The 17671-nt window shown below is 39.2% G+C and overlaps 1 protein-coding gene across 1 annotated transcript; it reads right to left on the bottom strand.

Annotated features, from left to right (window-relative positions):
- Positions 1-1612: 1612 nt before the first annotated feature.
- Positions 1613-4780, bottom strand: LOC112697679 (NADH dehydrogenase [ubiquinone] iron-sulfur protein 7, mitochondrial). The gene is made up of 2 exons (XM_025750957.2): positions 4027-4780; positions 1613-2193 (listed from the first exon to the last, which is right to left on the bottom strand). Exons 1-2 carry the CDS (start codon positions 4431-4433, stop codon positions 1959-1961), a joined length of 642 nt encoding a protein of 213 aa, XP_025606742.1. The 5' UTR covers positions 4434-4780; the 3' UTR covers positions 1613-1958.
- Between the last annotated feature and the right edge of the window lie 12891 nt (positions 4781-17671).

Raw genomic sequence — 17671 nt, 5'->3', positions numbered from 1 at the left:
GAGGGTGGATGAGATGGAATATAGACAAAGGGCGAAAGGTAGAGAAAGACCTAAGAAGACCATCCATGAGGTGGTCAAACAAGATCTACATATAAACGGTCTCTCTATATACATAATACATGACAGGGTACAATGGCGTCGTTTGATTCATGTAGCCGACCTCACTTAGTGGGACAAGGCTTTATTGTTGTTGTATTAATAGAATTTACCATGTATACTAATGTCATCATCTTTAATAGTATTTTTTATCAAACTAATTGTGAAATAATAGTATAATACCAAACCACTTTAATGCTTATCCAAACAATTTGAGACTAAAAAAATATATGATGTTTTATCCAACTAAAAACATTTGTAAGCATTAAAGATGAATGTAATAAAAAAAAATGAGATGGTTTTAAAATTATTTCTAAACACTGTTGACTAAAATAATATTTTTTTTATTTTCTTCAAAACTACATTTATTTTGTTTTTAACTTTTTATTTTTGAGTAACAAATATATATCCAACAACATTTAGAGAAATTGTTGGCAAACTATGCAAATCCATGGAATGCCCGTTGGAGGTTAACATGCTTGCTGGTCGTTAGCAAGCCCCGGGTTAATTAATTAAAGGCTCAAATGCTAAATTAAATAGCACAAACTATGGAATGTGTTGGGGGACAGGGGGAGGAATAGTTGGCAATAAGCTAATATCCTTTATTTGAAAGACACCAATGGGGTCAAATCAAATTGCATCATAACACTTGATAATAGGCAAGTGAATTCAAACAAAAATTTAAGTTATTTTAGCCTAATGATGAACATTTGATCCCAGAATAAGAATGACAACACTACCAAAATCTACGAGTATTTATTCCACTCCTATCTGCTCTGATCGAGTAATTATCCATTTTGGTGCGGACAAATTTTTTGTGGGATGAGGTCTTGGACAGAGCAAGAGTCTAAATAATATACATAATATATAATTTTAATTGTAGTATAGTATATATATATATATAATAATTAATAATATTATATTATTTTTAAATTTTTATTTTAATTTATGTTATTTATGTGATGATGATTATAAAAATTTTGAAATTTAATTTTATCAATTGAATTTTAGTAATTATATATGCAGATAGAGACACGACGGGTTAGGATTCAATTTTTAACTACCCACAAGTAAAAACAAAACGAATTCTATACGAATTATTTTAAGACAGAACGGTAGAGCAAAAACTATCCTCTAGCTACCCCCTCCCCCCCCCCCCCCTCCCCTTTTTTTTTCGGTTGTGAAACGAGTGATTCTTTTTGTGAAAAAATGTTTTTTCAGAACACCAAATGGTTGTACACCAATGTTAACATTTACTTAACTCCCCTTTTTAACAGTTTAACTCTTAAAAGCTCAATTTTGGGTGTGTAAAAGCACTACTCTTTTGCATATATATGATCTTCAAAAATGCCACTTCCTAAAGTGAGCATATTGAGCCACAGAAAAGCACCACTGTTTCTAGCTGCATTAGCATTTATATATTTTTAAGCCCAAGCAGCATTTCAAAAAATACATTCCAAGCCTAGTACTCTTTGGAATAAACAAGTGGGAAATTAATCAACACAAGAATAGCAACTTAATGAGTCAACATGAGGTGTCTTTATTTATTCCCAGCCTCATCAACATACATTTGCAGCTTCAGGAAAAAAGGGCAGAAAGATTGCATATTTCATAAGTCTATTCCAAGTCCAAAAGAAAACAAATTTGCAAGCTGATAGAAAAAACTACAAAGCTGCACAGAATGTGACAATGGGGCACAACAAAGGAATGTGCAGATATGTCATATGGTAAATATATCCAACACAATCTCCACCTTACATGGAGGCACTCATCTTAGCAAAAAAAAAAAAGGGGGCAAAACTACCACAAACTTTTTTCTTATTATAACATAGCTTGTATACCAAGAAATGACTTAATTGTCTTCACTTTGTCCACCACAGGAGGAAGTCCTTGCGCCTGTTGATCTTCTTCTGCAGCTGGAGGAGTCCATAGAGTAGAGCTTCGGCAGTTGGAGGGCAACCTGGGACATATATGTCGACAGGAACAATCCTGTCGCATCCGCGAACAACAGAGTAGGAATAGTGATAGTAACCACCTCCGTTGGCACAGCTTCCCATAGAGATCACCCACCTAGGCTCAGGCATTTGGTCATAAACCCTGAAGAAAATTTCAACATCATGAACAACAATGTATCGAGCATTGAAAACAATGAACAAATCATTGACTCATGGAGCAGGGGTTAGAGAAATAGTGGAAAAACCCAACCCATAGAGTAAATCATATGTTGATAACATGCCTTACAAGTTACAACCTAGAGTAAATCATATGCTGATAGCAAGCTAGAGTTTGGCTCATTACAAATTTACAATCAAAAGAATATGATGATAACACGTACTATTGCAACCTCAACAACCATTTCCCATATTTTTCTGTAACAAAGCAAATTATACTTTCGAATTGACGTCTGAAAATGTCCACACCCATCACCTTATTGTGAAGCAATTACTCATAGGCATTCAATATAGTAACTATTCTGACATGCAGCATCAGCCAATTAAAATGGCTTGTACTTTCCATATTAACAAGCAGGCATATAGAGAAGAAATATCCAGCAAGGGCAGAGTACGACAAGAGGAAACCACACAGCAACAACCAAAAAACAAGGCTCAACTAAAAACATGCATAACGAATATCAGTGCCTTGATTTGAAACAGAAGATTGCCAACCTCCCCCCTTTCATATGTAAATGTTAGTTTCAGAGGAAACCTTCACTAAATAGCAATATAGTGAAACAACATAAATTTACTATCATCAATACTAAGCATGTTATACTTATATGACAAATCAGAGTTTCTTCAACTGCACAACATCCTCTAATTGCATGTGAAAGAAGTGAAACATTTTTCAGTTTTCACATATATTCAGCTCATAAAAGGAACGAGATATGAAAGTAACATACCCACGAAATTCAAAATTATACGGTTCAAAAACAAGTCATTGGTATTAGTATGTAATAGATATTTCAAAAAATCAAGAGAAGCAAATCAACTTTCCTCAACCTGATTTGGATGACAGGAAAATAATTCCAAAATGCAGAGTTATGTTAAGTAACCACACATGCCCAGCACAAACCTAAGATAAATCAAGACACGCCTCACAAAATTTGAAGAACATAAAATAATATGACCCAAATTTTAAAATCCCGAAAAGAGAAGGAAGAAAAGGAGTAGCAGCTTAGCACAAACTTCTCTCAAACCAAACCAATTGTTTTCTACAGGAGATACATACTTAGCATCAACAAGCTCAAAGTTTCAAGTTCAATAATGCTAGAAAATCCTAGACAAATCAACTCAAAGAAAATCCAAACACCACAACTGAACCCTTGATTGAAAAATTACATAAAAAAAAAGTCGAATCCCGAAGCAAAAACAAAGAACACGAGTAGGAGCTGAAATGTTGTTGAGGGGCTTAGCGCCTTAGCCCCATAAAAACAACTTAATACAAAGCAAAGGAATTTTTCTTCTAGAAGAAAATACCTAACCAGGCAACAACCCAGCTCAAATATTCAAATTCAATAATATCTGAAAATTAGTAAAAGAAAAAAAGCCAATTTCAACTTCCCAGGATAAAAAACCCAAGATATACCTAAAAATTCAACAAAAATCTAAACAACTGAACCCGAATTACAAAAAAAGAAATCCTTAATATAAGATTTAGAGAACTAAGAATAATTTTATTTTATAAAAAAATACTAATATCGGAAAACTATTCTTCTACAAAGAGATACCTAACTACGCATCAACGAGCTCGAAAAAATTCAATTCCAATAATATCGGAAAAGAAAAAAAATCAAATACATTCAAACAAACCACATGCTCCCAGCAGAGAAAAAAAGAACCCTAGACATGGAGAGAGAAAAATCGAAACACCAGAAATGAACCCTAATGACAAAATAAGGGGGGAATCACAGAGAAATGGAATGATTATTACTTGCGAAGAGCGGGTGCCATCTTATTGGTGAGAGTTCCAGCAACAATCATACAATCAGATTGGCGAGGACTTGGCCTGAAGATAATCCCAAACCTATCAAGATCGTATCTGGAGGCACCGGTGTGCATCATCTCAACGGCGCAGCACGCCAGTCCGAACGTCATCGGCCAGATCGATCCCCTCCGGGCCCAGTTCATGAGGTCATCCACCTTCGAGATCACGAACTCCGCCGTCTTCGAGATTCCCGGCGGGCTTGAGGTCGATGGCGGTGACGGGCGGGGGTAGGAGGCTGGGGTCGTGGTGTTGGTGGCGGCGTAGAGAGATGGGAGGGTGGTGTGCAGAGAGAGTGCGCGGTGTGGTGAGAGGAGTTGAGGGAGGCGCGTGGCGGTTCGGTTCATGAGAGCCATTGTTGTGTGGTTTGTGGCGGTTTGGTTTAGGGAACGTTTTGGACACAAGCCCTTCTCTTTTGAAGCCTTCTCTTTCAGCTCTGTGTTTGTGCTCGTCTCGTGTTTATATTTTTTGCGTTGTTAACGAAAACTCTCCACGTCGGTTGTTCAAAAAAATGAAAATGACAACTATTTAATTTAAGAAAAAAAACGACAAATTAAAGTACTGCTGTAAATTGTAATTATGTATTTTATGAAATAAAAATTTATATTAACACCCAAATCCTAAATTATTTTCATGTGGTGCTTGTTCTTACACGACTACAAATATGGCATTAAATAAGCACATCTATACTTGCGTTAAGCATAGAACCAGATGGATACGTTGATTGTAATATATTTATAAACAAAAGCCGTTCTACCCAAAGCCGCCGCAGGAAGGGTCGTTGCCGGCAAGCCCAGCCACCATCGCCGCTGTTCGTGCCACCGTTTCGTGCCGTCAGATCTGTCGCCATCGTTGGGAGAGAAACAGAACGCACGTGGAAAGAGAAAGGGTCGCAGGGAGGTTCTGCCGCCGTTGGAACTCCGCTGCTACTGCCATGGTAGCCGCGCCACTGCCGCCAAGAAACGCCTAGCCGCCGCTGTCAAAGCCAGCCTCGTCGCCGTTGTCGTAGTTGCAGATTTGGAGCTTCGAAGAGAGAGGAGTTCCCGGAGAGAGAGAAACGCCAAGGAGGAGGGACCGTCTGCTGCTACGCTATTCCTGTCGCCGTTCGAATGTACCTGAACCAAGCCATTGTCCTTGCCGTCAGAGTTGTTGGTGCTGCAGGAGTTGAACCGTTCCTGTCATTATTCCGGTCCAATATTTTTCTTTGATTCTGCTCTAATTTTCATGTCCTATTATGCCACCATTTAGTCTGTCTTGTCCTTGTTTTAATTCGATTTTAGTTTTGTCTGTTTCAGATTTCTAGAACTATCGCCAGCTCCATCTAGTCGCTACTCCGGTCCAAATTCTGTGCTCATTCGTTTTATTTTACTTCAATCCTCCTCACATTGACTTTGGCACTCCGGGTTTGGTATCTTCGGTCCTTTGGGACCATATTGTGAGTAGGCTTTACATTTATAATTGTTTGGCTTTACCTCTACAATTATTTTGATATACGGTGCTTTAAACTTAGTTATACTTACAAAAATTATTATCAAAGGATTTTAAATTGGTTTTACTAATTGATTTATTAGAACTAAATATTTATCTTTGTTAAGCTCATTTTAATATGCACATGAGATTATATATTTTTATGAGACTATATGTATGTTTGAAAAAGTTTTATATTATTTTAAAGCATTTGATTTTACTCAAACATGTATTTTTGAAGCATTGAATTTTTGTTGATACTCACTTATCTTGGAATTGTGAAATATGTTTGAAATGCCTTAAGATTGAGAAAATATGATTGAATATGATTTGGATGAGAAAGTATTATCTGATGTGATTTGATTTGATTTGATACCTTATATATTTGAAAGATCAAAGATTGGTTGTATTTGAAATTATATGTTTTGAATTGGTTTAGAAGACTCGTATTAGAAAACCGTAGTTAACGGCGGTTATGACATTAACCTAGATGCATCTGCCTCAGACCTCAGTCAGCAGGAGCGTTGCTAGCCTAACGTGTAGGCCACACGTTGGATCTGTTATCTGTACGGACACAATAGAGAAAATGGCTACCCATAGAGGTGGAGTCATCCAAGTATGGACTTTTGATTTGATTTCTATACGAGAACTCCCTTATTGGTTCACTTATTATTATTATTATTATTATTATTATTATTATTATTATTGATATGACCAGTAAACATCGGTTACACATTATAGCTCGGTTACACGTCAGGCCCGATCATAACCGACGATTTCATCATAAATGACCTCAAATCAATAACGTCGGATTTACCATTTATCCTCCTCCTAGACGTTAATCTGAAAGATAACGGCCGACTTCTCCTGCTAATATAAAGCAGACAAAAGACCAAAAGAAGGTACGTCACTTTTTCCAAGATTAAGAACTACTATCCCTTTAATACTAACTTGAGCGTCGGAGTGCCTTTGCAGGTACCCACCCTCGCCGTTCATTTGTCGCTGACGTATACCTCGGTTCACTCTAGGAGTCCGCCGATCTTACCAGAGGACGAGCTATACCTCGGAATTACCAGGCAAGAACACTTGGCGCCCACCGTGGGGCCGAGCAACTCGAAAAACCATTCGCAAAGGTCCCAAAACATCCTTGAGATACTACCATGGCTGACGTCCCTCCCCCGACCCCATCCGAGCTCCTTCGGATGGTGACCGAGCTTCAGCAAGCAAATCAACAAATGACGGAGGAAAACCGAAGAATGCAGGAACAAATTGCGCAATTGGTTACTAATCGGCTGGAACACAATGATGATCTTCATAATCGAGAGGAAAATCATGAACGTCGGTCAATACCGACTCACGTTTCAGAAACGCCCCAGCAGGAGGAAGAAGAAGCCCACCAGACAGAAAGGTCCCAACCAGACGATGAGGGAGATGAGCGCGACAATTCTGCCGGACCATTCACGGCCGACATTATGAATTTTCAGCTTCCCCGACAGTTCACCCTGCCGAACACTCTGACTCCTTATGATGGATTGGGAGATCCAAAGCAGCATATTAAGAAATTCCGATCTATTATGATCGTTAATGGTGCATCTGACCCTATTTTATGCCGTTGTTTTCCATCTTTTTTAGACGGTCCTGCACTTGACTGGTTTTGTTCTTTGCCTGCAGATTCAATATCGCGTTTTCAAGAGTTGGCAAAGCAGTTCGAAGACCACTTTGCAGCATCTGCAATATACCTACACGATTCTGACTACCTGACGACCATCAAACAAGGACCACAAGAGAGCCTCAAAGATTACATCACTCGTTTTACAAAAGTCGCAATGAGGATCCCCGACCTTCATCCTGAAGTCCATCTCCATGCAATTAAGAGCGGCCTCCGTCCGGGCAAGTTTCAGGAGACGATAGCTGTGAGTAAACCGAAAACCTTGGCCGAATTCCGCGAAAAGGCCAAGGGACAGATAGATGTTGAAGAACTTCGGCAAGCCCGCAAAACAGAAAAGTCAACCGCGGCCAAGGACGATGATAAGCCCCGCGACAGTAAGAAAGCATTCAAGCCGGTTCCCCGTTATGAGTCATACACTCAATTCAACACAAAGAGAGATGACATTATTAAGGAAATACTCAACTCCAAATTAATCAAGCCTCCTCGTAAAGCCGGCGCTTATCCGGAGTCCAAGACCGTTGATAAAACCAAATATTGCACCTTTCATCAGAAACACGGTCACACAACGGATGAATGTGTGATCGCTAAAGATCTCCTAGAATGCCTCGCAAGACAAGGACACCTCGACAAGTTCATTGCCGGGCGTATGCAGAAGAATACAACCTCGGCTTCCGACCTTGTGACAGCAAGTCCTTCATCAAAAGAAAAAGATAAAACACCAGCCCAACCCAGAGGAATCATTAATTGTATTTCAGGAGGATATGCGGGAGGTGGACATACTAGCTCAGCACGGAAGAGAACTTATCGGGCCATGTTGGCCGTCACAGACGCCCCTAAAGTACCTCAGCCGGTCCAAGGCTTACCAGAGATGACTTTCGGATCAACCGACTTTAATCATACCGATGCTAATTACGACGATCTTGTGGTGATTTCTATCCAGTTGGGGGATCTAATAGTCCGCAAAGTACTTCTCGACCCCGGAAGTAGTGCAGACGTCCTATTCTTTACCACCTTCGAAAAGATGAAACTAAGTAACAAAATTCTGCAACCATACCATGGAGACTTGGTCGGATTTTCCGGGGAACGAGTCCCTGTTTTGGGTTCCGTGTGGTTACAAACCACACTCGGTGAGCAACCATTATTTAAGACACAAGACATTCAATATCTTGTTGTCGACTGTTTTAGTCCTTACAATCTCATATTAGGTAGACCATTTTTGAATAAATTTACAGCAATTGTGTCTACAGTTCATCTATGTGTTAAGTTCCCTGTGCAGGATAATTTAGTGGCAACAATACATGGTGACCTCCATGAAGCTCGGCAATGCTATAATACAAGCCTGAAGCCGATCAAAAGGAACAACTTGGTTCAGGTCAACTCAATCCAACCTGACCAACCAAGTTTAACAGAAATAGATCCCAGAGCCGACTTTGAAGATCGGCCCATGCCAAACGAGGATTTAGCAAAGGTGAACCTGACCGAGGACCCCGCCAAATACACCTTCATGGGGACATCTATCAGCAAAGAAGAGAAGGAATCACTCACAACGTTTTTACGACAAAATGCCGACTTGTTTGCCTGGACATCTGCCGATATGCCCGGAATAGACCCATCTGTTATCACCCACAGGTTAGCAATTAATCCAGAAGTTCGCCCAGTTTCTCAAAAGAAAAGAAACCTCGGAGCAGAAAAACGCCTCGCCTCCCTGGCCGAGGTCAAAAAGCTCATTGCCGCAAATTTCATCAGAGAAATCAGGTTCACAACATGGCTCGCCAATGTTGTTATGGTAAAAAAGAGTAACGGTAAGTGGCGCATGTGCGTCGATTTTACTGACCTAAATAGGGCATGCCCCAAAGATGCTTATCCTTTACCTTGCATTGACACTTTAGTTGACAATTCCTGCGGTTATGGTTCGCTGAGTTTTATGGACGCATACTCTGGTTATAACCAGATCCTCATGCATCCATCAGACAAAGATAAAACTGCCTTTATAACTGAATATGGTAATTACTGCTATAATGTTATGCCTTTTGGTCTAAAGAATGCAGGTGCAACATATCAGCGATTAATGAATAAGGTTTTCGAGAACCAAATAGGTCGGAATATCGAAGTCTATGTGGACGACATGGTGGCAAAAACCATGGTCGGCAACTCTCACATACAGGACCTAGCCGAGATTTTCGGGCAGATCCGACGATATAACATGAGACTGAATCCTGAAAAGTGTGCGTTCGGAGTACGCGGGGGAAAATTCCTCGGATTCATTCTTACCAGCCGAGGAATTGAAGCAAATCCTGAAAAATGTCAGGCGATCCTTGATATGCAAAGCCCAAAAACGGTAAAAGAGGTGCAACGACTAACAGGACGCCTCGCAGCCTTATCCAGATTTCTACCCTGCTTGGCAGCAAAGTCTTTTACCTTTTTCCAATGTTTAAAAAAGAAAACAAAAAATTTTGAATGGACGGCAGACTGTGAATTAGCGTTTCAAAATTTAAAACAATTACTTTCAAAACCACCTGTTTTACAAAAGCCAAAACCTAATGAGCCATTATGTATATACTTATCTATTACTGATACAGCAATTAGTTCTGTCCTTGTAACAGAAACGCAGGAAGGTCAGCAGCCGATCTATTTTGTGAGTAAAACACTGCAGGGTGCCGAGCTTCGATATCCAAAATTGGAAAAGCTGACGTTGGCCTTAGTCTTCTCCTCGAGACGACTCCGACCATATTTCCAGGGACACACTATCATCGTCAGGACCGAACAACCTCTTCGGCACGTCCTCTCAAAGCCGGAATTAGCAGGCAGGCTCATCAAATGGGCAATCGAACTTTCTGAATTCGATATCCAATACCAGCCAAGAGGATCCGTCAAATCCCAATACCTAGCAGATTTTGTGGCAGAGCTTAGCCAACCAAATATGGATGAGCAGAACTCGGACTGGAGCTTGTTTGTAGATGGAGCCTCAAATCCCCAAGGCTCAGGTGCAGGGGTATTACTCGAAAGTCCTGAAGGTATCATCCTCGAACATTCTCTCCGATTCTCCTTCAAAGCTAGTAATAACCAAGCCGAGTATGAAGCCCTCGTCGCCGGGCTCAGGTTAGCAATTGATTTACACATTACCACCTTAAAGGTTTACTGCGATTCCCTATTGATAGTCCAACAGGTTAACCAAGTCTTTCAAACTAAAGATCAGCTTTTATTGAAATACTTAGAGCTTGTACAGCAGTTAACAAATGGCTTTCGAAAAATTGAAATTTGCCACATTCCTAGAGAACAAAATCATAGGGCTGATATTCTATCAAAACTAGCTACTACACAGTCACACACAGCAACATTATTACAGTCAACCTTAGACAAGCCGAGCATACATGTCATGAGCACTTTAAACGTTTTCAACGAAACAAGTTGGCAACTACCTTACATACAGTATTTAAAAGAGGGTTTTCTTCCCAAAGAAATCTCAGATAAGAAAAAATTTCGACGGCAAGCTTCTTTCTTCACTTTAATGAATAACACTCTGTATAGGCGGGGATACTCCCGACCACTTTTGAAATGTTTAGACAGGAGTGATGCCGATCTTGTGTTAGCCGAAGCCCATGAAGGAATATGCGGCATACATTCGGGGGCAAGAAGCCTCGCACAGAAAATACTTCGAGCCGGTTTTTACTGGCCGAGTCTGTGGGAGGATAGCAGAAAGAAGGTCAGAACTTGTGACCAGTGTCAAAAACACGCACCGATCATTAACATCCCAGCGGAGCAGCTTCACCAGTCTGTAGTAAGCTGGCCGTTTAACCAGTGGGGAATTGACATCCTCGGCCCCTTTCCCACCGCACCGGGACAATTGAAATATTTGGTCATGGCTATTGATTACTTCAGCAAATGGATTGAAGCACAACCCCTGGCAAGAATCACGTCCTCCCAGATGATATCCTTTGTTTGGAAACAAATCATATGCAGATTCGGAATTCCCCGGCATGTTGTCACCGACAATGGTCGGCAGTTTACCGACCATAGTTTTAAGGACTTCCTACAGAAGCTGAAGATAAATCACCACTTTTCATCGGTAGAACACCCACAATCTAATGGCTTAGCAGAAGCCGCCAACAAGGTCGTCCTGCACGCTTTAAGGAAAAAGCTCGACAACGCCAAAGGGCTCTGGGCCGAGCTTATCCCAGAGGTATTATGGTCATACAATACTACCGTGCATACATCAACAAAAGAAACCCCTTTTAGGTTGGTCTATGGATCCGAGGCTATGATTCCCATAGAAGTTTCACAACAATCATTAAGAGCCCTAGCTGAGAATCATGATCAAGCTCGCCGAGCAGAACTTGACTTGATAGAAGAGGTTAGGAATACAGCAGCCGTCCGTCACCAGGCCCTACAGCAGCAACTAAATCGAAGACATGCCAAACGAGTACAACCAAGGTCTTTCAACATCGGAGATCTGGTCCTGAGGAAAACTGAAGCGGCTCGCCGACCACCCTCCCACGGAAAACTCGCAGCAACATGGGACGGACCCTATCGTATACTTGAAGTCCTCGGCAGAGGAGCTTACAGACTAGAACATTTGGATGGCACCAAGATTCCGAGTTCATGGAATGTCAGTTCTTTAAAGCAATATTTCAGTTAAAACAAAAGCAGAGTGCTGGTACTCTTTTTCCTCACTTGAGATTTTTCCCAAAAAAGGGTTTTGCTCAAGGAGGTTTTAACGAGGCCAGCCTACCCGAGTTAAAATTGTAAGATACTGCTTTGCCAAAAGTTTGAATGCATTTATATATACTTTTAACAAATTCTGTCTAACCGAATTTATGTTATCATTAAATATCAAAAGGGGTTTGTTACCTAATAACTCCCTTCACAGACAAACAAATCAAAACATCATTTCAGCCCCATTAACGGGTATCAGACAACGCAATTAGGAACATCCAAAACCTAATTACGCAGATTGTTAAACAATGAACAGTCATGAACATCCGTTCTACAAAACAAAAGAAAAACTGCTAAAATACTACACTGAACTATTACTTAACTAAGTTATCACCACCCTCCTCAATTACTTCCTCGTCATCTACAAGCTGGCCATCCCGAATCACCTTGCCCGGATCCATCTCCCCAAAATCACCATCAGGCATCAGAAACTTGGCCTGCGTCACAGCACGGTAAAATCCTTCCGCAAAAGCATCAAGAATGTCACCTTCTCTACTAGCCTTGAATTCCTTCATCTGTGCGGTAAGGTCAGCAACTCGCTTATTCATATTCTCAACATCACTATTTTTCTTTTTTAATAATTCAGCATCATTTTCACGATTCTCTTTTTCAACCTTTAATTCCTTTTCCAAGTCAGAAAACTTCTTCTGCAATTCTGTTAAGGCTAATTCTCTAGCCGATAACTGTTCCTTTAGGACACCGACCTCTTCAGCCTCAGTAGCCATCTTCTTATGCCTCTTTTCCTGGCTACGGCCAACACAAGCCAATCGAAAACCTAACACCTGAGATTTAAATATTCAACTATTAAAAACCTTATATAAGTAGTTAAACAAAATCAATACTTAGCATGAATATACCTGCAGAAACTGATCAACTCCAACATCCCCTACCTCCTCCACCCGAGCTATGTCAGCAACACCCTGCACAACTTCGTCTGCAATAACATTAAATGGAAAACCTTGATCCCAAAGAGATGAACCATCCCCATTGTTGTCAAAAACGTGAAGCTTCTCCTGCTTCACACTAAAACTAGACAAGTCATCAAGCTGAATAACAGCTTCCTTGCCCTGATTTCCAGAAGTAGCACCACCCTCCGTCTTTCTCTTCTTAAAAACAATCCCCTTCTTTCTTGGAGAGGCTGATCGACCTCTCCATTCGATGAGGATCCTTCAAAGTTCTTAGACTTAAATCGAGCCCTAAGAGTCGAAGCGGTAACTCCAGGGAATTTCCCACCTGCCATAGAAACAGCAAGAACATCGTCAGCATAATAAAATCCTCATTTAAGTAAAAAACCAAAACAAAAGCATACCCTGATAACCTCACCAAAGTAATCGACAACAGCCGACTTATTAACCTCCCAAGGAAGCAACTCCGACACAGATACCAATCCCCCCTTGGATACCATTTCAATCAAAAAGGATATGATACACTCGTTCCTTTCAGATATCATTTCTGGACCCAAAATTTGTTGAGGTTGACAACACCAATATAAGGGAAACTTTTCCCCAAGGTTTTCGTCCACATAAAAAGGGAAGTCCTCATCCACAGCCTTAACCTTCAGAAACATTTCTTTAAAATTTTTAAAGGAAGATTTGTACAGTTTGAAAATTGCAAAACCAGGTGTGCTATTCAAGTTCACCCATAACCCCTTCCATACCCCTTTTGCCTGAAATAAGGAAAAGAAAAGTTCCAAATCTGGTTCAATTTCCAGGAATTCCATTAAAATCTGAAAACACCTTATGAAAGCCCAACCGTTAGGATGAACTTGTGAAGGAGCACAGTTCAATTGTTTCAGAATATCACATTCAAGCTGGCTAAAAGGAAGTCGAACCCTCAATTCTTCTAACACGCAACTATACATATAAAAGCTCTCAAAATCCTCTCTCCTATGGAAAACCCTATCTGAGCGGTTGCATGGAAGTAATTCCAAGCGATAACCAGGTTTCACTAGACCGGCAACACTAACCTGCCTAACACTATCCATATCCAGAAACAACGAAGCCCTTATTTTCACATCACTGTCAACCCAGTCATACGACCCGCCATTATCAAACTGGGGCAACGATTTTCCTTTCTTTTCACTCATGGTTTTTGACGAAATCAGAAGAAGGGGAAGAAAAGATTCAAATGAAAAGCAAGGATTTTGTTACTAACCTTTACTGCCCATGGTGTTTAAAAGCCTCTGAAACTAAAAACTTCAAAAGAAAAAAAAAGGGGGGGTGAAGGTACTAAACCGTTCATTTACTTAAAGCCTCTACAATTAATGATGGAAATCAAAACCATTAAATGAGGCACCCTGCCAACGGTTCCAAGTAAGCATTGGAACTCGCACCTATCTAGGAAAAGTAATAAAATAATAATTAAAGTTCTTTACACCACTAAACACTTGAATAATAATTATTAAACTCTTCAGTTACCCAACACTTAACTTTCAAAGATGCTACATTGACCTGGGGGCTGGGCACCGTGTACCGAGCTATTACTCACTATAAAAGCTCAACCTATCTCTTTAAAAGTCAGGTCAAGCTTGGGGGCTGTGATATGACCAGTAAACATCGGTTACACATTATAGCTCGGTTACACGTCAGGCCCGATCATAACCGACGATTTCATCATAAATGACCTCAAATCAATAACGTCGGATTTACCATTTATCCTCCTCCTAGACGTTACATCTGAAAGATAACGGCCGACTTCTCCTGCTAATATAAAGCAGACAAAAGACCAAAAGAAGGTACGTCACTTTTTCCAAGATTAAGAACTACTATCCCTTTAATACTAACTTGAGCGTCGGAGTGCCTTTGCAGGTACCCACCCTCGCCGTTCATTTGTCGCCGACGTATACCTCGGTTCACTCTAGGAGTCCGCCGATCTTACCAGAGGACGAGCTATACCTCGGAATTACCAGGCAAGAACAATATATTATTATTATTATTATTATTATTATTATTATTATTATTATTATTATCAACTATCATTTTTTTAATTAAAAATTACTTTGATGATCGTGCTTGTATAGTCTCATGTTGATTATAAATGTATTGTCTAGTGACTGAATTCTAAAACTCACTCCATTTTTCTAAAATATTTTTCAGAAACAAATATTTGACTATGTGAGACTTTCTATTCAAGAGTAACGGTCCGCAATGAGTACCTATTCTTTGTCAAATTTCTAGAAGTATATGCTCTATATGTCACAGGTAGGATCCAACCATTCTTAGTTATTTTAAAATTTTTGTTAAAAATATATAACTATTTATTTTAGAACCAGTAAAATTTTTGTAACTTGCTTATTCAACTTATATTTGAGTATGTTAGGCTTGCTATAGGATTATTTTCCTGAGCGCTGGTCATGACTCGTTTTGGGTCGTGACAATTTTTTATTAAAATTTTAATATATTTAATAAAATTTTAATAATAAAAATACTAAAAAAATAAAAAATTTAAAAAGCTATAATTTACATAATTTGAAAAGGGCCTTTCTTTAAAAAATTATATTTTTACATAATAAATAAATAAATAAATAATAATTTTATGTTATTGTAACCTAAACATAATTAATATATAAAAAGATATTTTTACATGAGATATTTAAATATTAAATTATTTTTATTTTTCTAAACAATCTTTTAAAAAAATAACTCAAAAAATATCTTTTTTTTTAAAACTCACCCAAACAAACCATATATATATTATTTAATTTATTTTTAATACGTATTTTATATTTTATCATATATTTTTTATTTATATTAATAATTAATTTTAATATACACCTAATATATGATTGATACTAATAATAACTAGCAACTAATTGTTGCATTATTTTGTTTCCAAATTTGCATAATTCAAAGGCTAATACTATGCCAATGAATTATAACTTAAGTGGCATAGTCTCTCTATATTCAATTAAGAGGTTGCGGATTTGAGTCACCTATCTTTAATAAAAAAAAAAGGCTAATACTACGGTGTAAAAGAAAGATTCTTTCTACACATGTAGAAGATACGTGTAAGGAGATAAAGCTGTTATAGTGACATAGTCGTCTAATCATAGATTGCAGAATATGATATGTGACTTCATTGAAAGAGGACAAACCCCGAGTTTGTTGCAGAAGTGGAACGGGTGGATAGTGATGATTAGTAGGGTCATTTTGTTGTGTAAGTAAAAACAATTAAATTAGAATTATTATGATAATATAATAAGCCTGTAATTAGTGGTTGGGTTTTCTACTTTGTGTGCCAAGTTTTATATATGTTTGTACCTAATTTCTGTCCAACAATTTGAGCCGAGGTATAACTCCTTTTATTGTCGAGGTATAACTCCTTCTTTCGTGTATATGGAGTTTTCTGTCATAAGAGCACAGACGCCGAGTTATACTTCAGCCGTCAAAGAACATCAGAGGAGGTTGGGACATGCAAAGAGACTCCAACGCTCAAGTCAGAAAGAGTTTTTTAGCTTTCTTTGAAAGAGAAAATAAAAAGGAGAGTTCTCTGTTTACTTATCCTACTATGTTTACTTGGTTCTGTTTATATAAGATTTGTATATGACTTGATTGTGGTATGTTCTCCTCATTCCGAGATATGAGGCATGGATACGGTTTGAGAATCTCGTAGAGAATCATTTGGTGACTTCTTTGAAAAGATCTTTTTAGGGTTATCAGCAAGTAACCGTTCTCTTTTTGAATTTGCTGTACGTGGCCGAGTTATAACACACGCGGCCGACTTATACAGATGGATCACAAATTACTTTGTTTTGAATTTACAAGCGGTTGAACCATAGCTTACGTGGCTGACTTATAACGATAGATCAGACCTAATCTTCGAATTATAATTTGTATCTGCCAAGTTACAATGACCAGATCAATACCAATATGAGTTAGGTCGGAAATGGAGAAGATTGAAAATTTGTGTCATAGAACGAACATACAGGGATATAGGAAGTGGAATATAGGATTGGGCCTGATAAGTGGTGATTTAATACAAAAGATGGAACAAATAGTTTAGGTACGTCCTCAATAACAAATTCATGGGATAATTTTTTAGCCAAAAAAACAACTAGTCCTACAGTACTTTCTTCAACAAATTCGACTTTTACCAACAAACTCAAAGAGCAGCAACTAAAATCTTTTCACATGAATTTTTCAACAACATAACAACAGCTTCAAGATTCTCCACTCAGTCATTATTCTCAGCAATAAAAAATAAATTCAATCCGTCATATTTTCAGCAATAACATCAACTTTTAGTAACAAAAATGAAGCTGCATAGATGAATTACAGTTACAAAATCTAGCAACAAAGATCAGAAAAATTTGTTGAAACTAACCACATCGGAGACCGACTGCTGTCGGCGAGGCTCCACACAAGCAGACGACATTGACGTCCTGCTCTGGGACGTGCGGCTTCTGGGGAAGACGACCGGACGAACGGCATGCGACTGAGTGCTTAAGGTGACAGACAAAGAGCAACGACGATGACAACAACCCCAGGACCTACTGCTTTTGTCGCCGACAACGATGCGCGCATGGAATGATCAAGCTGACTGCAACACCGTGACGAGACAAACAATGGCGACCACCTTCTGCCCTACGCCCGATACAAAACACCTTAAGTTCGACTGCGACAATGGCACAGATGACAGAGTTAGGGCTTACTCAGAGAGTGACGACACTAAGACAATGACGAATGACCTAGTTGGTGCGGGACGAAGTGGAAGCAGACGTTCGCCGATCCCCGACGATAGGGGTGG

The sequence above is a fragment of the Arachis hypogaea genome, chromosome 16 (genome assembly GCF_003086295.3).
Source record: "Arachis hypogaea cultivar Tifrunner chromosome 16, arahy.Tifrunner.gnm2.J5K5, whole genome shotgun sequence".
Classification (NCBI taxonomy): Eukaryota; Viridiplantae; Streptophyta; class Magnoliopsida; order Fabales; family Fabaceae; genus Arachis; species Arachis hypogaea.
This window is presented reverse-complemented; position numbering and strand designations above follow the sequence as displayed.